At 44.6% G+C, this 23,052-nt stretch overlaps 2 protein-coding genes across 2 annotated transcripts; one reads left to right on the forward strand and one right to left on the reverse strand.

Annotated features, from left to right (window-relative positions):
- The first annotated feature begins 2,803 nt into the window (after nt 1-2,803).
- Nucleotides 2,804-6,498, forward strand: LOC123114576 (uncharacterized). Its single transcript, XM_044536077.1, has 10 exons — nt 2,804-3,189; nt 3,270-3,906; nt 3,983-4,129; nt 4,213-4,437; nt 4,510-5,055; nt 5,140-5,345; nt 5,438-5,638; nt 5,709-5,840; nt 5,938-6,050; nt 6,121-6,498. Exons 1-6 carry the CDS (start codon nt 2,804-2,806, stop codon nt 5,197-5,199), a joined length of 2,001 nt encoding a protein of 666 aa, XP_044392012.1. The 3' UTR covers nt 5,200-5,345; nt 5,438-5,638; nt 5,709-5,840; nt 5,938-6,050; nt 6,121-6,498.
- A 9,753-nt stretch (nt 6,499-16,251) lies between these two features.
- On the reverse strand, nt 16,252-20,482 carry LOC123115500 (protein FAR1-RELATED SEQUENCE 5-like). The gene is made up of 5 exons (XM_044536647.1): nt 20,062-20,482; nt 18,792-18,991; nt 18,644-18,709; nt 16,547-18,561; nt 16,252-16,458 (listed from the first exon to the last, which is right to left on the reverse strand). Exons 2-4 carry the CDS (start codon nt 18,966-18,968, stop codon nt 17,599-17,601), a joined length of 1,206 nt encoding a protein of 401 aa, XP_044392582.1. The 5' UTR covers nt 18,969-18,991; nt 20,062-20,482; the 3' UTR covers nt 16,252-16,458; nt 16,547-17,598.
- Between the last annotated feature and the right edge of the window lie 2,570 nt (nt 20,483-23,052).

Below are 23,052 nucleotides of genomic sequence, written 5' to 3' on the forward strand. Positions count from 1 at the left end.
TATTTAGAAAAGTCTTCCCCGCCTCCCCGTATACGCGTACGTCTTGTTTTTTTCTCCCTGGACGACCCGCAGCCCACGTACCCTTTTTTTTTCTAAACTGATGCAAAAAATAAAATGCAGCGACCAGGAATCGAACCCGCACACTACCGTTCAAGTGTGGCACGCCATAACCACCACGCCACGCCCCATTCTGCGATCAAGTTCATTTTCTGAACCCTTTTCTTCTTTCCTTTTGGTCTTTTTCTAATTCGCGCGCGCTAACTGGGAGCTCCTAATCCGCGCGCATTAAGCGCCGGTTGGCGCTTCTGGCGCTCGCAAGCGACGGGAAGCGGGCCGGCCCAAAAAAAGGAGGGCGCCCAACAGAAAAATTAAAATGAAATTGGCTCGTGCGCCGTCACTCGATCCGCCGACCTCCTGTCTCAAGTTACACCGCGCTAACCACTCGGCCACAACGGCACATCCAATAGGGTACATCACTTAATTTCCTTTTTAGGTTCTTCTTTCCTTTTTCGTTTTTTCATTTTTCTTTTCTGTTTTTTCTTTTTTCTTCCTTGCATGATGAATTTTCCCATACTCGTGAACTCTTTTCAAATGGATGAACTTTTTTCATTTTTGATTGAAAAAAAGTTCATCGGATTTGAAAAAAGTTCACAAATTTGAAAAACATATTAATTGGATTTGAAAGAAGTTCATGGGATTCAAGAAAAAGTTCATCACATATGAAAAAAGTTCATTGATTCTGAAAAAAGGTCATCAAACTTGAAAAAAAAGTACTTCAGAACCCCCTCCGGTAAATCGAAACCATGCTGGTATCATATGGTGTACGTGAACGCATGCATGCAAATGCCCGAAAGTGTGCACACATGTGGGCACCGCCAACGTAGGCCACCACGCAAGGATTGAACGAAATCAGACACCAAACCAACGTTGTGTCATGTCCGGCCACTGTTTCGTGGCTTTTTCACCGAGAAAATCGTAGAAAATGCATTGAGCGTGGGAAAAATATGCTAACTGGCGTGCGTGATGCCGATGGTGATGCCAGCGAGTGGAAAAAGTTTCGGGCCATTTGGCGAAGATGAAAAAAAGTACTTCGGAATCCCTCTCCGGCAGATCGATACGTTGATGGTTGCACAAGGTCTAGGTGATCGCATGCATGCAAGTTCACGAAACTGTGCACACATGTGGGCACGGCCAACGTAGGCCACCACGCAAGGTTTGAACGAAATCGGACACCAAACCAACGTCGCGTCACGTCCGGCCATTGTTTCGGGGCTTTTTCATCGGGAAAATCGTGGAAAATGCATCGAGCGTCAGGAAAATATGCAAATTGGCTTGCGTGATGCCGACGGTGATGCCAGCATGTGTAAAAGTTTTGGGGCCGGTTGGCAGAGTAAAAAAAGTACTTCGAAACCCCCTCCGGTAAACCGAAACCGTGCTGGTATCACATGGTGTACGTGATCGCATGCATGAAAGTGCACGAAACTGTGCACACATGTGCACACGGGCAACGTAGGCCACTACGCAAGGTTTGATGGAAATCGGACACCAAACCAACATTGCGTCACGTCCGGCCATTGTTTTGGGGCTTTTTCAATGAGAAAATCGTAGAAAATGCATTGACCTTCGGAAAAATATGCAAACTGGCGTGCATGATGCCGACGTTGATGCCAACGTGTGGAAAAAGTTTGGGGCCGGTTGGCGGAGTCGAAAAAAAAAGTACTTCGGAACCCCTCTCCGGCACATCGATACGTTGCTGGTTGCACAAGGTCTACGTGATCGCATGCATGCAAGTGCACAAAAGTGTGCACACATGTGGGCACGACCAACGTAGGCCACCACGCAAGGATTGAACGAAATCAGACACCAAACCAACGTTGCGTCACGTCCGGCCACTTTTTCGTGGCTTTTTCACCGAGAAAATCGTAAAAAATGCATTGAGCGTGGGCAAAATATGCAAACAGGCGTGCGTGATGCCGATGGTGATGCCAGCGAGTGGAAAAAGTTTGGGGCCATTTGGCGAAGATGAAAAAAAAGTACTTCGGAACCCCTCTCCGGCAGATCGATACGTTGCTGGTTGCACAAGGTGTACATGATCGCATGCATGCAAGTGCACGAAACTGTGCACACATGTGGGCACGGCCAACGTAGGCCACCACGCAAGGTTTGAACAAAATCGGATAGCAAACCAACGTTGTGTGCCGTCCGGCCATTGTTTCAGGGCTTTTTCATCGGGAAAATCGTGGAAAATGCATCGAGCGTCAGAATAATATGCAAACTGGCTTGCGTGATGTCGACGGTGATGGCAGCATGTGTAAAAAGTTTGGGGCCGGTTGGCAGAATAAAAAAAAGTACTTCGGAACCCCCTCCGGTAGACCGAAACCGTGCTGGTATCACATGGTGTACGTGATCGCATGCATGCAAGTGCACGAAAGTGTGCACACATGTGGGCACGGCCAACGTAGGCCACCACGCAAGGTTTGAACGAAATCGGACACGAAACCAACGTTGCGTCACGTCCGGCCATTTTTTCGAGGCTTTTTCATCGGGAAAATCGTAGAAAATGCATCAAGCGTCAGAAAAATATGCAAATTGGCTTGCGTGATGCCGACGGTGATGCCAGCGTGTGGAAAAAGTTTGGGGCCGGTAGGCGGAGTCAGAAAAATTAGCAACTTGGCGTGCGTGTGAAAAAAAAAATACTTCGGAACCCCCTCTCCAGTAGACAAAGTTGGATAAATCAACGTAGTTGACAAAAAAAAGGCCAGCAGAATTACTGAATGGGCCAGGCGTATCAATCATTGCATACATGCAGGAGAATCCATCGGGGGTCAAACCCTTAGATTACGACTCCACGATTTCCACGCCCGCCTCCTCCACGATCGCCACGCCCCGACTCCAGCCGCCAACCGCCATCAGCCCCGCCGCCCGCCGCCATCCAGCCCCGTCGCCTGCCGCCGGCCGCCATCAGCCCGCCGCCCGCCTCCCCCCGCCAGCAGCCCCTCCGCCCGCCTCCAGCCGGCCCCGCGGCAAGACGCTAGCAAGCAGCCGCCAGCAGCCCCGCCGCCTCCACGAACGGGCGCCTGCGTCCACGAACGGCCGCCGCCTCGACGACCGATCCCGCCACGTCGACGATCCGCAGGTCGCCGTCACGTCCACGATCCGTCCCCCGCACGAACAACCCCGGCCCCGAAGGTAAAGTGAAGTTTCTTGCCGTGGACGTATGTGAAATCACTGTGTCAAATAGCTAATAGTTGATGTTGTTTTTCATCTAGTATGGAAGAATACGGAGAAGTTTATTGCTCCGTGGAGAAGTGGTGCACGCTGGTCAGCAAGTTAAACGCCAGGCAACGAACGCGGCTACGTGGCACCAACTTGCAGAATTTCTTGCAGATACCTAGCGTGCAAATGCGAAAATGTTTGCTGAAATACATCATTCAAAAATATGACCCGATTAAAAAAAGATTCGTGTTGCGTCCGACAAAAGGTGACATATCCTTACAGACGGATGATGTCTTTCATATTTTTGGCCTTGTGAATAAGGGCAAAGATGTTATGAAGGCATTAGGTAAAATGAACGAGTACGCGAAGGAAATGGTTCCTTCTAAGTTTGTAGACGCGCGAAGTGGAGAAATAGTGATCGATCAGTTGATCAACAACATAGTTTCAAGTGGGACGTATGATGACGACTTTGTGCGGCGAGCGGTATTAGTCCTCATTGGCACAATAATAGCACCGCACTCCACCAGACATGTTCCACATTTTCTTTACCAGTTGGTGGAGGACGTCGATGCCATAAAATCATATAACTGGAATGCGTTCACGTTACGCGTCTGCATTGAAGGAATCACAAAGACTGTTAAAGATGTTAAAAAGTTCAAGTGGCCTGTTGGAAACCTGGCGCTCATCCAGGTATACCGTAATTTTATTGTGAATTACTTACTTGTTATCTATTGCAGGAACAATAATGCTTTTGATGTTTTTGCAGTACATGTACTGGGAGAAGGTGCAGCCAACTTCAGTAGAAACATTCGATCCTTTGTTGTCGGAGTACCCATTGATGGTAAATTGGTCCAAAATGGAGGCTAAGAAGCGTGACATATATGACAACGAGAACGACCGTGGTCATGGCACGGTAAATATTTATATCTTGTAGTGCATGCATTAATTCTAGTACATAACGGATCACTTATTCTTAATTCGTTGAACATTTCACAGATTGATGATTTAATAAGCGAACAGTATAGACATGCCAGAATAGCAAAAGAAGCAATAATCGAAGAGGAAGATACCGAGCCACCTTCACCTAAAGGTGGAGGCAGAACTAGAAAAGGTTGTAAGCCCACAGCTTCATCGAGCAGAGGCGGTACGAAAGAACACTTCATGAAATGCATAAGAGATATGCAGAAAGAGATACGTCTAATTCCTGAGAAATGTGCTGAGGTAATTATTAATGTGTACTTTATTTTACGTGGGCAACTACATGTACTTATTGTCTTCCATGTGTTCTTGCAGATATTGCTCGAGAAGCTAAGTAAGAAGGGTTTGCTGGTGAAGCGAAGTGGGGACTTCCGTGATGAGCGCGCTTTTGAGGACGAAAGTGATGAGTTGGTGAGAAAGTACAAGCCAAAGTATCATACGGAAGTTACTTCATCTCCTCTGGAAGAACGCGCGGAGGAGAAGATGGATGCATCCTTCACGGGTCCAAATGGTACGAACTTTCCCAATGACGAAGGCATGCAATCCGGTACACCCGGTAAAGGTGTTGAAAACGACCCCTTTATTATTGAGGATAATGGTTCACCCAAGGAAGCATCACCATCATTAGGCACGAATGATTTTCCTTCTCTTACTAGAAACCCACAGAAAGAAAATGCAGTATCAGTCGGGTCTAGTGCTGAAAATTCAGCGGAAGGTACTTACCCTAGTCCGACAACAATCTGTAAGGACGCGAATAATAATGGGACTGAGGAGCATGATGGGAAGCGGAAACGCCAACAGTCAAAGTATTGTCGGTCCCCCTTTATTATTGAGGATGGTCCACGCAAACTTGTGAAAAAAGTAAGTTAATTCTAAAACATTTGTAAAGCTTTTTATGTTCTAACATTTGTAGTTAATTAACTACATGTCCGCTCATTGTTGTAGGTCTGTTTCGTATACGTGATGTTCTCCTTAGTACGGACTTTATGGATGAGAATCACATAGAGGGCGCGAGGGTTTATATCGACACGCTAGCAGACTCGCCGAAGCATTTAAAACAGACTGTGGTCCACATGACGGGAATAGGTGGGGAAACGTGTACGGCGGAAATGCTTCAAGCTATCACTTCGGGCGACTGGTTGAATGGCGCTGTAAGTATGCGCATTATTTTATGTTCTTATACACTTATGTTGTATTAAGTACATTTTCTAACTGTCATTTTTTGGCTTCTCAATTTTGATAGGTCATCAATTGTTATTCGAACCACTTGCTGACTACTACTCCTATGGCTGATCGGCATGTTCTAACATCATGGGTGTCATACTGCCTTATACAGCGCGCTAAAGGAAAGCTGAAAAACTCGAACATGAACTACATGGAATTTTTCACGAAAGAATCAAAAACTGTGTCAAGAGTAATTGACGAGTACTTCGCAAAAGATAAGGTATTTGCATTTCAAACAACTATTGACAGTACATAGCAAACTTTTTGTACATAAGCTTACTGTTTTGTAGGCATTTTTCCCTCTGAATGTGAACAAGAATCATTGGATAACCATTGTCATGCACAATAAGAAGAAAGAGTTTCAAGTTCTAAATTCTACTGGTAAAATAAGCAAGGCAGTTCATGCGAAGATTGCTTCGATGGTAACTTAACAACTTTGCATAACATGAATACATTTGTACATTCGTAAGATGATCACTTTGTACATGCTTAATATTGTGTTGACAATTTTTTTTACAGAGGGCAGAAATTGCTGTATATACAAATCAGGTAAACTCTGCTATAGGTACACATCATCCAGATGTGTCTAAATGGCCAATAAAGGAGTACGACATGCCGAGACAAAAAGACGGGTAAGCTCATAGTCGAATGCATATGTAATTGTGTTTTCCATCATGACTTGACTAGCATTTTTATTTTTAGAGTGTCTTGCCGACTTTTCGTGATGAAGTGCATCGAACTCTGGGACGGGGATGCCTTCAGACATGACTTTGACCAGGACGAGATCAATTCTTCAAGGGGACGCATTCTCGCGGAAATACTTTTTTCAGAGAGCAACACACTGACTAAGGTGAAGGAGAAGATTCTGAAAATTATGGAGAAGGAATAAGTGCCAGCAAGTGTGTAGGGTTTTTGCCCACCACATGATTATGCCTATTTGGTACCATTTCATAATTGTAATAATGGCAGAATTTTGCTTTTAGCCACGTACATGATTATGCCTATTTGGTGGTTCGTAACATCTGTTTTATTATTGTAATAATGCCACAATATATTTTTTCCGCACATAGATTATTATGGCTATTTGGTGATTGGGACAAATTTATTATTGTAATTATGCATGTTTGGTGATTGAGACAATTTTTGCTACTGTTACAATCGATTATGCATCGCTACTGATTTTCTATTTGAAGTGATTATGCCTTTGTGAAATTTATGCCTACAGTTATTTGTTTAAAGGGAAAAAAATGTCATGACGTACTGGAAAAAATGCCCAAGCTGCTGGACCCGTAGTAGGTATATTTTTTCAAACAAATCGACTCGCGCTATCAAATCGGCCCACAACGGGCCCAGCAGCAGGTTCCAACGGGGCTGGAAGGATAAATAACAGAGGAGTTCGATGTGTAAGCCGCGCCCGCATATTTAAGCCGGTCAAGGCGCCTCCCTGCTTCCGAGGTGGGACTAAACCTCACAAGTGCGGGCGGTGAAGGAAATATGCCCTAGAGGCAATAATAAAGTTATTATTTATTTCCTCATATCATGATAAATGTTTATTATTCATGCTAGAATTGTATTAACCGGAAACATGATACATGTGTGAATACATAGACAAACATATAGTCACTAGTATGCCTCTACTTGACTAGCTCATTAATCAAAGATGGTTATGTTTCCTAACCATTGACATGTATTGTCATTTGATTAATGGGATCACATCATTAGGAGAATGAAGTGATTGACATGACCCATCCCGTTAGCTTAGCACTTGATCGTTTAGTATTCTGCTATTGCTTCCTTCATGACTTATACATGTTCCTGTAACTATGAGAATTGTGTAACTCCCGTTTACCGGAGGAACACTTTGGGTACTACCAAACGTCACAACGTAACTGGGTGATTATAAAGGAGTACTACAGGTGTCTCCGAAGGTACATGTTGAGTTAGCATAATTCGAGATTAGGTTTTGTCACTCCGATTGTCGGAGAGGTATCTCTGGGCCCTCTCGGCAATGCTCATCACCTAAGCCTTGCAAGCATGTAACTAATGAGTTAGTTATGAGATGAAGTATTACAGAACGAGTAAAGAGACTTGTCGATAACGAGATTGAACTAAGTATTGGATACCGACGATCGAATCTCGGACAAGTAACATACCGATGACAAAGGGAACAACGTATGTTGTTATGCGGTTTGACCAATAAAGATCTTCGTAGAATATGTAGGAACCAATATGGGCATCCAGGTCCCGCTATTGGTTATTGACCAGAGATGTGTCTCAGTCATGTCTACATCGTTCTCGAACCGTAGGGTCCGCACGCTTAAGGTTTCGATGACAGTTATATTATGAGTTTATGTATTTTGATGTACCGAAGGTTGTTCGGAGTCCCGGATATGATTACGGACATGACGAGGAGTCTCGAAATGGTCAAGACATAAAGATTGATATATTGGACGGATAAATTTGGACACCAGAAAGGTTCCGGAGAAGTTTGGAGCACCGGGAGGTTACCGGAACCCCCCGGGAGGTATATGGGCCTTATTGGGCCCATGTAGGAGGAAGAGAGAAGGAGCAAGGGAAGGGGGCGCCCCCCCCAAGCCCAATCCGAATTGGGGAGGGGGGCCGGCCCCCCCTTTCCTTTCTCCTTGCCCCTCTTCCTATTACTACTACTAGTACTACTTCCTAATACTAGTACTCTTTCCTTCCCCTCCAAATAAGATAAGGAAAAGAGAGGGAAACCTACTTGGAGTAGGTTTCCCCCTCCTCATGGCACGCCCCCCCTAGGGCCGGCCACCTCCTCCCTCCCTCCTTTATATACGGGGGTAGGGGGGCACCCTAGAACACACAAGTTGATCATTGATCGTTCCTTAGCCGTGTGCGGTGCCCCCCTCCACGATATTACACCTCGGTCATATTGTAGCGGTGCTTAGGCGAAGCCCTGCAACAGGAGAACATCAAGATCGTCACCACGCCGTCGTGCTGACGGAACTCCCCCTCGGCGCCTCTGCTGGATCGGAGATCGAGGGTGCGTCATCGAGCTGTACGCGTGTCAAGAACTCGGAGGTGTCGGAGTAACGGTACTTGGATCGGTTGAACCGGAGGACGTATGACTACTTCCTCTACGTTGCGTCAACGCTTCCGCTTCGGTCTACGAGGGTACGTAGACAACACTCTCCCCTCGTTGCTATATCATCACCATGATCTTGCGTGTGCGTAGGAAATTTTTTGAAATTACTATGTTCCCCAACAGTGGCATCCGAGCCTAGGTTTTATGCGTTGATGTTATATGCACGAGTAGAACACAAGTGAGTTGTGGACGATATAAGTCATACTGCCTACCAGCATGTCATACTTTGGTTCAGCGGTATTGTGAGATGAAGCGGCCCGGACCGACATTACGCGTACGCTTACGCGAGACTGGTTTCACCGTTACGAGCACTCGTGCTTAAAGGTGGCTGGCGGGTGTCTGTCTCTCTCACTTTAGTTGAACCGAGTGTGGCTACGCCCGGTCCTTGTGAAGGTTAAAACGGAGTCTATTTGACAAACTATCGTTGTGGTTTTGATGCGTAGGTGAGATTGGTTCTTGCTTAAGCCCGTAGCAGCCACGTAAAATTTGCAACAACAAAGTAGAGGACGTCTAACTTGTTTTTGCAGGGCATGTTGTGATGTGATATGGCCAAGACATGATGCTATATTTTATTGTATGAGATGATCATGTTTTGTAATCGAAGTTATCGGCAACTGGCAGGAGCCATATGGTTGTCGCTTTATTGTATGAAATGCAAACGCCCTGTAATTGCTTTACTTTATCACTAAGCGGTAGCGATAGTCGTAGAAGCAATAGATGGCGTAACGACAACGATGCTACGATGGAGATCAAGGTGTCGCGCCGGTGACGATGGTGATCACGACGGTGCTTCGAAGATGGAGATCACAAGCACAAGATGATGATGGCCATATCATATCACTTATATTGATTGCATGTGATGTTTATCCTTTATGCATCTTATCTTGCTTTGATTGACGGTAGCATTTTAAGATGATCTCTCACTAATTATCAAGAGGTGTTCTCCCTGAGTATGCACCGTTGCAAAAGTTCTTCGTGCTGAGACACCACGTGATAATCGGGTGTGATAGGCTCTACGTTCAAATACAACGGGTGCAAAACAATTGCACACGCGGAATACTCAGGTTATACTTGACGAGCCTAGCATATACAGATATGGCCTCGGAACACGGGGACCGAAAGGTCGAGCGTGAATCATATAGTAGATATGATCAACATAGAGATGTTCACCATTGAAACTACTCCATCTCACGTGATGATCGGACATGGTTTAGTTGATTTGGATCACGTAATCACTTAGATGACTAGAGAGATGTCTGTCTAAGTGGGAGTTCTTTAGTAATATGATTAATTAAACTTAAATTTATCATGAACTTAGTACCTGATAGTATTTTGCTTGTCTATGTTTGGTTGTAGATAGATGGCTCGTGCTATTGTTCCGTTGAATTTTAATGCGTTCCTTGAGAAAGCAAAGTTGAAAGATGATGGTAGCAATTACACGGACTGGGTCCGTAACCTGAGGATTATCCTCATTGCTGCACAGAAGAGTTACGTCCTGGAAGCACCGCTGGGTGCCAGGCCTGCTGCTGATGCAACTGACGACGTTAAGAACGTCTGGCAGAGCAAAGCTGATGACTACTCTATAGTTCAGTGTGCCATGCTTTACGGCTTAGAACCGGGTCTTCAACGACGTTTTGAACGTCATGGGGCATATGAGATGTTCCAGGAGTTGAAGTTAATATTTCAAGCAAATGCCCGGATTGAGAGATATGAAGTCTCCAATAAGTTCTACAGCTGCAAGATGGAAGAGAACAGTTCTGTCAGTGAGCATATACTCAAAATGTCTGGGTATAATAATCACTTGATTCAACTGGGAGTTAATCTTCCGGATGATAGCGTCATTGACAGAATTCTCCAATCACTGCCACCAAGCTACAAGAGCTTTGTGATGAACTATAATATGCAAGGGATGAACAAGACTATTCCCGAGCTCTTCGCGATGCTGAAAGCCGCGGAGGTAGAAATCAAAGAGGAGCATCAAGTGTTGATGGTCAACAAGACCACTGGTTTCAAGAAAAGGGGCAAAGGGAAGAAGAAGGGGAACTTCAAAAGGAACGGCAAACAAGTTGCTGCTCAAGTGAAGAAACCCAAGACTGGACCTAAGCCTGAAACTGAGTGCTTCTACTGCAAGCAGACTGGACACTGGAAGCGGAACTGCCCCAAGTATTTGGCGGATAAGAAGGATGGCAAAGTGAACAAAGGTATATGTAATATACATGTTATTGATGTGTACCTTACTAATGCTCGCAGTAGCACCTGGGTATTTGATACTGGTTCTGTTGCTAACATTTGCAACTCGAAACAGGGACTACGGATTAAGCAAAGATTAGCTAAGGACGAGGTGACGATGCGCGTGGGAAATGGTTCCAAAGTCGATGTGATCGCGGTCGGCACGCTACCTCTACATCTACCATCGGGATTAGTTTTAGACCTGAATAATTGTTATTTGGTGCCTGCGTTGAGCATGAACATTATATCTGGATCTTGTTTGATGCGAGACGGTTATTCATTTAAATCAGAGAATAATGGTTGTTCTATTTATATGAGTAATATCTTTTATGGTCATGCACCCTTGAAGAGTGGTCTATTTTTATTAAATCTCGATAGTAGTGATACACATATTCATAATGTTGAAGCCAAAAGATGCAGAGTTGATAATGATAGTGCAACATATTTGTGGCACTGCCGTTTAGGTCATATCGGTGTAAAACGCATGAAGAAACTCCATACTGATGGACTTCTGGAATCACTTGATTATGAATCACTTGGTACTTGCGAACCGTGCCTCATGGGCAAGATGACCAAAACACCGTTCTCCGGATCTATGGAGAGAGCAACAGATTTGATGGAAATCATACATACAGATGTATGTGGTCCGATGAATGTTGAGGCTCGTGGCGGATATCGTTATTTCCTCACCTTCACAGATGATTTGAGCAGATATGGGTATATCTACTTGATGAAGCACAAGTCTGAAACATTTGAAAAGTTCAAAGAATTTCAGAGTGAAGTAGAAAATCATCGTAACAAGAAAATAAAGTTTCTACGATCTGATCGTGGAGGAGAATATTTGAGTTACGAGTTTGGTTTACATTTGAAACAATGTGGAATAGTTTCGCAACTCACGCCACCTGGAACACCACAGCGAAATGGTGTGTCCGAACGTCGTAATCGTACTTTACTTGATATGGTGCGATCTATGATGTCTCTTACCGATTTACCGCTATCGTTTTGGGGTTATGCTTTAGAGACGGCCGCATTCACGTTAAATAGGGCACCATCAAAATCCGTTGAGACGACGCCTTATGAACTGTGGTTTGGCAAGAAACCAAAGTTGTCGTTTCTCAAAGTTTGGGGCTGCGATGCTTATGTGAAGAAACTTCAACCAGATAAGCTCGAACCCAAATCGGAGAAATGTGTCTTCATAGGATACCCAAAGGAGACAATTGGGTACACCTTCTATCACAGATCTGAAGGCAAGATTTTCGTTGCTAAAATCGGATCCTTTCTAGAGAAGGAGTTTCTCTCGAAAGAAGTGAGTGGGAGGAAAGTAGAACTTGATGAGATAACTGTATCTACTCCCTTATTGGAAAGTAGTTCATCACAAGAACCGGTTCCTGTGACAACTACACCAATTAGTGAGGAAGCTAATGATATTGATCATGAAACTTCAGATCAAGTTTCTACTGAACCTCGTAGGTCTACCAGAGTAAGATCCGCACCAGAGTGGTACGGAAATCCTATTCTGGAAGTCATGTTACTAGACCATGATGAACCTACGAACTATGAGGAAGCGATGATGAGCCCAGATTCCGCAAAATGGCTAGAGGCCATGAAATCTGAGATAGGATCCATGTATGAAAACAAAGTATGGACTTTGGTTGACTTGCCCGATGATCGGCAAGCCATTGAGAATAAATGGATCTTTAAGAAGAAGACTGACGCTGATGGTAATGTTACTGTCTACAAAGCTCGACTTGTTGCAAAAGGTTTTCGACAAGTTCAAGGGGTTGACTACGATGAGACTTTCTCACCCGTAGCGATGCTTAAGTCTGTCCGAATCATGTTGGCTATTGCTGCATTTCATGATTATGAAATTTGGCAAATGGATGTCAAGACTGCATTCTTGAATGGATTTCTAGAAGAAGAGTTGTATATGATGCAACCTGAAGGTTTTGTTGATCCAAAAGGTGCTGACAAAGTGTGCAAGCTCCAACGTTCCATTTATGGACTGGTGCAAGCATCTCGGAGTTGGAATAAACGTTTTGATAGTGTGATCAAAGCATATGGCTTTATACAGACTTTTGGAGAAGCCTGTATTTACAAGAAAGTGAGTGGGAGCTCTGTAGCATTTCTAGTTTTATATGTTGATAACATATTATTAATTGGAAATGATATAGAATTTCTGGATAGCATAAAGGGATACTTGAATAAAAGTTTTTCTATGAAAGACCTCGGTGAAGCTGCTTACATATTGGGCATCAAGATCTATAGAGATAGATCAAGACGCTTAATAGGACTTTCACAAAGTACATACCTTGACAAAATTTTGAAAATTTTCAAAATGGATCAGGCAAAGAAAGGATTCTTGCCTGTGCTACAAGGTGTGAAGTTGAGTCAAACTCATTGCCCGACCACAGCAGAAGATAGAGAGAAAATGAAAGATGTTCCCTATGCTTCAGCCATAGGCTCTATCATGTATGCAATGCTGTGTACCAGACCTGACGTATGCTTAGCAATAAGCTTGGCAGGTAGGTACCAAAGTAATCCAGGAGTGGATCACTGGACAGCGGTCAAGAACATCCTGAAATACCTGAAAAGGACTAAGGATATGTTTCTCGTATATGGAGGTGACAAAGAGCTAGTCGTAAATGGTTACGTCGATGCAAGCTTTGACACTGATCCGGACGATTCTAAATCGCAGACCGGATACGTGTTTTTATTAAACGGTGGAGCTGTAAGTTGGTGCAGTTCTAAACAAAGCGTCGTGGCGGGATCTACATGTGAAGCGGAGTACATAGCTGCTTCTGAAGCAGCAAATGAAGGAGTCTGGATGAAGGAGTTCATTTCCGATCTAGGTGTCATACCTAGTGCATCGGGACCAATGAAGATCTTCTGTGACAATACTGGTGCAATTGCCTTGGCAAAGGAATCCAGATTTCACAAGAGGACCAAGCACATCAAGAGACGCTTCAATTCCATTCGGGACCAAGTCCAAGTGGGAGACATAGAGATTTGCAAGATACATACGGATCTGAATGTTGCAGACCCGTTGACTAAGCCTCTCTTACGAGCAAAACATGATCAGCACCAAGACTCCATGGGTGTTAGAATCATTACTATGTAATCTAGATTATTGACTCTAGTGCAAGTGGGAGACTGATGGAAATATGCCCTAGAGGCAATAATAAAGTTATTATTTATTTCCTCATATCATGATAAATGTTTATTATTCATGCTAGAATTGTATTAACCGGAAACATGATACATGTGTGAATACATAGACAAACATATAGTCACTAGTATGCCTCTACTTGACTAGCTCATTAATCAAAGATGGTTATGTTTCCTAACCATTGACATGTGTTGTCATTTGATTAATGGGATCACATCATTAGGAGAATGAAGTGATTGACATGACCCATCCCGTTAGCTTAGCACTTGATCGTTTAGTATTCTGCTATTGCTTCCTTCATGACTTATACATGTTCCTGTAACTATGAGAATTGTGTAACTCCCGTTTACCGGAGGAACACTTTGGGTACTACCAAACGTCACAACGTAACTGGGTGATTATAAAGGAGTACTACAGGTGTCTCCGAAGGTACATGTTGAGTTAGCATAATTCGAGATTAGGTTTTGTCACTCCGATTGTCGGAGAGGTATCTCTGGGCCCTCTCGGCAATGCTCATCACCTAAGCCTTGCAAGCATGTAACTAATGAGTTAGTTATAAGATGAAGTATTATAGAACGAGTAAAGAGACTTGTCGATAACGAGATTGAACTAGGTATTGCATACCGACGATCGAATCTCGGACAAGTAACATACCGATGACAAAGGGAACAACGTATGTTGTTATGCGGTTTGACCGATAAAGATCTTCATAGAATATGTAGGAACCAATATGGGCATCCAGGTCCCGCTATTGGTTATTGACCAGAGATGTGTCTCAGTCATGTCTACATCGTTCTCGAACCGTAGGGTCCGCACGCTTAAGGTTTCGATGACAGTTATATTATGAGTTTATGTATTTTGATGTACCGAAGGTTGTTCGGAGTCCCGGATATGATTACGGACATGACGAGGAGTCTTGAAATGGTCGAGACATAAAGATTGATATGTTGGACGGATATATTTGGACACCGGAAAGGTTCCAGAGAAGTTTGGAGCACCGGGAGGTTACCGGAACCCCCCGGGAGGTATATGGGCCTTATTGGGCCCATGTAGGAGGAAGAGAGAAGGAGCAAGGGAAGGGGGCGCGCCCCCCCAAGCCCAATCCGAATTGGGGAGGGGGGCCGCCCCCCCCCCTTTCCTTTCTCCTTCCCCCTCTTCCTATTACTACTACTAGTACTACTTCCTAATACTAGTACTCTTTCCTTCCCCTCCAAATAAGATAAGGAAAAGAGAGGGAAACCTACTTGGAGTAGGTTTCCCCCTCCTCATGGCGCGCCCCCCCTAGGGCCGGCCACCTCCTCCCTCCCTCCTTTATATACGGGGGTAGGGGGCACCCTAGAACACACAAGTTGATCATTGATCGTTCCTTAGCCGTGTGCGGTGCCCCCCTCCACGATATTACACCTCGGTCATATTGTAGCGGTGCTTAGGCGAAGCCCTGCAACAGGAGAACATCAAGATCGTCACCACGCCGTCGTGCTGACGGAACTCCCCCTCGGCGCCTCTGCTGGATCGGAGATCGAGGGTGCGTCATCGAGCTGTACGCGTGTCAAGAACTCGGAGGTGTCGGAGTAACGGTACTTGGATCGGTTGAACCGGAGGACGTATGACTACTTCCTCTACGTTGCGTCAACGCTTCCGCTTCGGTCTACGAGGGTACGTAGACAACACTCTCCCCTCGTTGCTATATCATCACCATGATCTTGCGTGTGCGTAGGAATTTTTTTGAAATTACTACGTTCCCCAACAGGCGGCACGGCGTGCACAGCATGCACTGCCTTGTTCGTGGGCCGGCGCAAATTTGAAGCCCACCGCGGTCGGCCCCCTCGCCCCGCTCACGACCTCTCCCCCGCCAACTGGGCCGGCCCATAGTCCACCCGCGCGGTCGCCCCTGCCCCCCGCGCGCGCGTTGCACCTGGTCACTGGTTTAGTACCACAACGAAAGCGGGGGGCGCCTTGACCTGTTTAAATAGCCAGGCGCGGCATAGCAGTCGAACTCCTCTGTTACATATCCATCCTGCCCCGTTGGACCTCGCTGCTGGGCCGTAGTGGTCGATTTGACCGCCCGAGTCGCACTGTTATGCTTGATTTGTGTGAAAAAATTTACCTACTGGCGGGTCCAGCTTGCTGGTCGGGCTTTTTTTCACACTTTTCCTTTAAACAACACATTTACAGTACAGTGAACAAACAAAAATATGAGAATACAACATGATTTAAACAGCACATATATAGTACAGTGAACAAACAAAAAATGAGAATGCAGCATGTACACGAAACATTACAGAAATCATGGCAATTAATTCACTACATAGGATAGATGTCCACATAAATATGTTGACAATCATAATTTAGCACATACGATAGATGTTCACATAATTATTTTGAGAAACATAAACAAAACACTTATTAAGTTTTCTGGCGCCGGACACATGTTTACATAAATAAATAGCAACTTCCAACATGACTCGTGCAACCAGTTTTCTTCTTCCCATGATCGAAGCCACTTCTCTACGCCCGGTACCTGAAAGAAATATAAAGAACGCTTGTGAGAAAATATAGTCGGTAAAATCGAACACACAACATAACTGAAATAAAAATGTAAAACTTACTTCTCGTTTTGACTACATGTCGCCTTGTTATGACCTGCAAATTTGCAAAGACTGCACAACGGACCACTTTTCTTCTCTCTAAAATCTTTAGGTCTACCATTTTTCGTAACGTCAGGGCCACCCTTTGACCGGCCTTTCTTAGGTGCACCCTTCGTTGAAACTTTCTCAGGATCACGTATACCTGCTGCACCTTCTTCCGCTTGAATTGCCTGCTTTGCAATTAGAGCACACCTTCTGCGTCCTATGAGTTCCTCTTCTGGGATCTTCTTCCTTGCTATTATACCGTCTAGGCACTTCATCAATTCATCAAACAAGAAGGGGTCATTTGCTGCAACATGAGCAGCTTTTGCTGATTTTATGCTCACTTGACTGTACAGTTCTCTCTCCTCAGGCCCAGACCAACCCCAACCAAAAAGATCACTCTTGCGTTGCGCTGGCAACCCATCTCTTGCATCTTTAGACAACCGATGGAGGACACAACACTTTGGTATTTCAGACAATTTAAGATGATGCAAAACAAAGAGAATATGTTTGCAAGGCAGCCCTTTCCGAACCATCCTGCGACACGTGCATGATAAGGTTTCTTCTGAGTTACCTGGTTCATACAGAACATTATACCTGAACTTGTGGTTATTCTGCCATGTGACGATGAAGGTCTGGCGCTCAATTCCCACCAGCGTCTCAAATATCTCCAGTTCTCCCATCTTCTTCAAATCATTTTGCAGAATGTAGAAATTAGCAGGAGTGAATACTTTGGCAGCATGCTCCTCAATGTCCTTATATTCAGTAACCGCCGGTGGTACTTTCTGATTGGCCTCACAGTCATCATTCGCCTCGTTCTCACGGAGGCGAACTATGCAGTTCTCATAATGCACTACCAAATCAACTATGGTCATACCATAGTCAAGGTGAAGGTGAAGGGAGGAGTTGAGGCTTTCGCTCCTCTGGTTACTACGCATACCAAGAAAAAAGCCATCCGAAAGATATGATGCTGCCCACAGTCTCCTCTTCCTATACATCCTCCTCAGCCACTCTTCAGTTTTATCCGTCTTTCATTTATTGACAAAGGCGGTCCATCTCTCCTCAAAGTTCTCTTCAGAGGTGGCATAGTACAGGAGCGATCTAAACTCATCTAGTGACTTGTAATTTAGGTGCCTCTGCATATTTTTCTCGATATGCCACGAGCAAATACGATGGAGCACATCTGAAAGGACACTCCGAATCGCTCGGAGCATTGCAGCGTCACCGTCTGTGATAATTGACTTTGGCTTCTGCTGACAGTTTGCCCTCATAAAAGTCTGGAGCAGCCACACATACGTCGCTTCGGTCTCATCGGAAACAATGGCGCACCCAAAAACTGTTGTGCAACGGTGGTTATTAACACCGACGAAGGGGACGAACGGCATACCATATCTGTTCATCTTATACGTGCTGTCAAACACGACCACATCTCCGTAGTCCTGATAGTCCCTCCGCGACTGTGCATCGCACCAAAACATACACTTCAACCGCCCTTCCTTATCTAGCTCGTACTCGAAGAAGAAGTCTAGGTCCTTCGCCTGTCTGCTGCTCATAATGCCCACTGCCATCTCAGCATCACCCTTTGCTATGAGCTTCATCTTCTCTTTGCAGCAAAGATTGTACACGTCCCGCCTAATAAGTCCGCATTTGTCGTACGAACCGTACCTACTGATGAAGTTGTCCACAATTATATGCTTCCTGATTCCAGCCCCTTGCATAGCCAGTATCTCTGCCCTCGTGCCATCTCCAATCCGTCTATGTGACCACAAAAAAGGAACCTCGTCGGGTCGAGCCATCGCATGGTTGTGATCATCCATGATGCTGAACCCATGTTCTTTGGCGTGCCTGTTGTAGAATATATATGCATCCCCTTGTGACCGAAAAGTCATAGCCATGACCTTCCAATGTGTCTCCAACACGCGCTGCTGGTATTGAGCCTCCTCAATGTCCATCTCTGCTTCGTCGTCACCACCATCGGGACCATCTGAACCCTCCTACAAAATTACATAAGAAACTATGTCAGTTTTTATGATCTATTACAAACTACCGCGCGCGGTACAAAATGTTTGAACAAACCTGGCTCAAGTTATCGGCCCACGATTCCTCAAAATTATTTTGCTCATTCCCAACGTCCACATCTTCCTGTAAATTAAAAACACAGACAAATTATTACACATATGTTACTCTGCCAATTGAAAACTAGAATCAAATAGACTTCACTTACGTTTTCACTGTCTGCACCATGTTCATTATTTGAAAAATCCTCTGAAGGTAAGATATCATATGATGACCATGAATCGTTATCGCTGCTGTCATCTTCTTCATTACTAGGATCGTTATCGGCCCGACCGACATCATTTGTACCATTATCATGGGCCGTAAATGAGGTTTCTTCGTCCATTTAAACACACGTTACTACCAACACTGCACATAATTGTAAAACACATTATCCCACGTTAAATTCTAAGTTCATGCACTGGGACATATAGATGAATAAATTGCAACATTTAACCTATGATCATTTAAAATGATTTCTTTGTAAATCTAACTCATCTACTCGAGGACAGAAATTCCACCTTGGCGCCCTTTAAAGTGTAAAGCCAGACAAACTACTTAGGCTCAGGCACAGAACTCCGAGCCCCTGACAAAATGCAATGCAAGTAGTACCCACAGGAACTGAGGCAACTATGTGATGAAGATACCCTACATGTGGTAGAAACTTTGAGCATGCTTCGGAACAAGATGGCGCAGCTTTAGCAGTGCAAGAAAGGTATCTGGCCGCGTTAACTACAGACATCTAAGGCAGTGATCCCTGGGCATAGCTGCTTCATCAGAGAAGCCTAATGGAATGGAGATGTGGGAAGCTGGCTGCTGCAGATGGCAATGTGCTTGCAGGCTCACCACATTTGTTTACTGTCTACAAGGCCTAGAGCAGTGCACAATTTGCTTCACCCCCACTTAAAGAGGGCCTGAGGAGAAGCAATTTCTTAATCAGGGCCAGCCAATGAATAATGCCCAGTGCTCCAGAGTCCAAGTCCAAGCTGGCTCATCTAGTTCACACATCTCCAGGTTCCAGCTTCCAACCCTTGAACTACACACGTACAATTCTAAGCTAGAGCAAGTAACATGCTACTACAAGGAATTAATGGCATGTGGGGGGTACTGCTGCCTGCTGCTGGATCCACCATACGGCAGGAACAGGAACTGCAAGCTTAGTAGAGATCCAATCTTTGGCCAGTGCAAGAAACAAAACTGAAGCAGAGAGAGCATTGGGATTTATGTACAACTAGAATTTATTTGTTTTCTTGGTACCAAACACAATTAAGACCACTCTAGAACCACCACCTGAATGGCGAGCGTGCACTGTAACTGAACACAAACATCCATCTAGTGATGAATGGCAAGTACAACACCACCGTTGTACATCTGAACACAGGTGAAGACCACATGAATTCCTAGTGGGGACTGAACCGGAAGTGGACAGTGAGGAGTACCTGACGGATCCGCAGCGGCGGACGAGTTAGGTCAACGTCGGCGTCTTGGACGAGTGTTCTACGCGCCGTGGGACGTCCGGATGGTTACAGGCGGCGGACGCGGCGTCGTTGCGGAAGACGGCAACGTCCAAGACGTGGCCGGCCACTTCCCTAACCGCCGACCGTGACGGGGAGACGACGGGGTTGGAACCGCCGGCGTGGGAGGTCGGGATGGTTGGAGGCGGCCGTCGATGCGGAGAACGGCGACGTCCAACACCGGGCTGGCCACCGGCGACGGCGGTCTTCCACTCCTCAGCCCACCCGCGACGATCCAGATCAGCCGCCGCGTGATCGCCGTGCGGCAGGCCAGATCGATCAGCGGTTTACCTTTCCTCTCTAGTCGGGCGGCAGGCGGGATCGATCGAGTGGTCGTGCAAGTTTTTTTTTTTTTGCGGGGGAGTTTTTTCTTCTTCTTATTATTCACGTGTACTCGTATGACCGGGATTGTGCGTCTACGATACGAGGTGGGTATACATTTCTTTCGTATGACCTTTCTGCCCTTCTACGTTTTGTTGGGGGGGGGGGGGGGGGGGGTGTTGTACCGAAGCACTTCTCATGTAGGAAAAGGAACCGTTGAAGGAGTACGAGAATGTCTGCACTCTGCGAGTCCGGATGCCAATAGCATCTGACCTCAACAATCCCCGAAACTTCATCACAAAGATTAGCCGCTACGACAAGGTGGTAAACATGGCAAACAGCATGACTGTGTTGGATGAGCTATTGCCGATTTCAGTTGAGATGACAAAAAGGAACCTACATGGCATCTGGAACTTCACCAATCCTGGCGTGGTCAGCCACAATGAGATTCTGGAGAATGGGCGGATCCAATGTGGGGGTTATGGGGCCATGGCCCCCACAAACATTTTGCAATTTCTTTTACTACTGAATGCTTATAATATATTTTCTCCGTCCCATAATAGTTGTATTAGGCCTTTCTAAAGTCAAACAATGTAAACTTTGACCAAGTTTTCAGAAAAAATGTGAAAAAAATTAGAATATTAAATCTTTATCATTAGATTCATCATGAAATATATTTTCATATGATGTATATTTGGTACTCCCTCCGTTCACAATTACTCTCTCCATTTTTTATACAACACCGCCTGGTATTTTTATTTCTAACTTTGATAATTAATTTTACCAACAAAATATGAGTTATATGCCACAAAAAGTATACCATTCGATGCACATTTCAAACAACTTTCGATGATATAATTTTAATGACATATAACCCATATTTTGTTGACCAAAAGTACAAGTCAAAGTTTGACACGAAAAATAGAGTGACCTTGTATACAAAACAGAGGGAGTATAACATGTTTGAGATATTTCAATATGGACTACTTACAAACTGAAATGAGTGAACAATCACACTAAAACATGTTCAATTTTGAAAAAGTTAGAGCATCTTATATTTGTGAATGGATGGAGTAATATAGAAATAGATAAATTTCTCAATAAACTTGGTCAAACTTTGCGATGTTTGACTTCCATGAAAATCATAGTGCACTATATTATATGGGACCGAGAGAGTATTAAATTAATTTGGTGCGGCCTAATAGTTCAATACCAAAGCCCACATAAATAGAACACTAGGTTTCATCCAAACAACATATAATTCAGACTTGAGCTCAAAGCCTGATACAACCCATATCTACTCCCGTAAATACTACTCCTATATTCCACGTCTAAACAAATGGTGACAGTGTGACACTTCCATTAAAAAAAACTGTGAAGTTATTTCTCCGCTTCATTGGAGCTATGTGTTAGACTGAGGGGGCAGTCTGCTGGTGGCAGCGATATATCTTGTACCATATTGTTCTGTCAAGAAACGAACTAATGTCGAGAATCTTGTATACCTTTTAATCTGCTTACCTTTTTTTGTGTGTGAATGATGGGGTGGCCTGTGCTCCGACAAAAGCATTTGGACAAGCATTTTAACTGTTTAAGCTTACTTTTTTTCTCTCGCTTTGCTCATTATGCTGTTGCGTTTGGTTTGGCCCAAGCTTGGAAAAGAACTTGCACTGGTTATCCACAGAGAAAGAGTATCTAATGGTTTTCTTCTTATCTAATGAACAAGAGCTTTCTTTTTTTTCCCAGTATACACAGTATGATACTACTCTCATTTTGGGTTCTTTCAAAAGATATCTGCTTTCGTTTCACTGAAATCCTCCTAAATTCATGTAGAAATCTAGGGCACCACTTGGAAAATTCTTATGTTCTAAATTCATGTAGAAATCTGGAACACTGACAATTTTACTCATTTGTTTTTTTCCGATTGACACAGTTGATGTGTACTCCCTCGGTCCCATAATGTAAGACGTTTTTTGACACACATTATGTGACGAAGGGAGTACATGGCAATTGCCACACACACGTAGCCCAGTACTACAATAGGGCTTTGCTAGATCCACGTAAAGGTACGCGAAGATTTTACGTAATGGCTGAACAGGGAGCATCATTAGTGGATCGGTGCAGGGGCAAGGGGCCCACCCCCTTAAAATCAAGGGGGCCAATAGGTTTAGATTGGAAACTTACGTAGCCCTTCGTAGCTTATTTATGTAGTACTAACCGGACACTAACAACACATAACAATATTAAGAGTAATGCTAGAGCTACGTAATAGTTGTTACGTTCTTTACGTAAATAGCGACGTGGAGTGTTATTAATGGGTCATTAGGCGCGAAGGGGCCCACCCCCTGAAAATCAGGGGGGCCTAGAAGATTTAGAAAGGCATGTTACGTAGGTCTTCGTAGTGGGTTACGTAGATGTAGGATTATTGCAATATTAATCATCAAGATTACTCTAACAATATTTGCCTCGCTGTCGCTGGGGAAGAAGAATGTGCAGCCTTGTCCCATCCAGCCCCCACATGGTATCAGAAGGAGATGAATCACGGTGGGTGCTTCAACTCAGGTTGATGAAGGATTCTGAATTCTGATTCGCAGAGCA

This window comes from Triticum aestivum, chromosome 5B (assembly GCF_018294505.1).
Source record: "Triticum aestivum cultivar Chinese Spring chromosome 5B, IWGSC CS RefSeq v2.1, whole genome shotgun sequence".
Classification (NCBI taxonomy): domain Eukaryota; kingdom Viridiplantae; phylum Streptophyta; class Magnoliopsida; order Poales; family Poaceae; genus Triticum; species Triticum aestivum.

Bases quoted from the DNA above. Each gene is read 5' to 3' on its own strand.
- LOC123115500 (XM_044536647.1), bottom strand. From the start codon at position 18,968: ATGGACGAAGAAACCTCATTTACGGCCCATGATAATGGTACAAATGAT. The intron at 18,710-18,791 runs GTAAGTGAAGTC...TTTAATTTACAG, and splicing joins ATGGTGCAGACAGTGAAAAC to GAAGATGTGGACGTTGGGAA. The intron at 18,562-18,643 runs GTTTGTTCAAAC...GTAATTTTGTAG, and splicing joins GGGCCGATAACTTGAGCCAG to GAGGGTTCAGATGGTCCCGA.
- LOC123114576 (XM_044536077.1), top strand. From the start codon at position 2,804: ATGCAGGAGAATCCATCGGGGGTCAAACCCTTAGATTACGACTCCACG. The intron at 3,190-3,269 runs GTAAAGTGAAGT...TTTTTCATCTAG, and splicing joins GAACAACCCCGGCCCCGAAG to TATGGAAGAATACGGAGAAG. The intron at 4,438-4,509 runs GTAATTATTAAT...GTGTTCTTGCAG, and splicing joins TTCCTGAGAAATGTGCTGAG to ATATTGCTCGAGAAGCTAAG.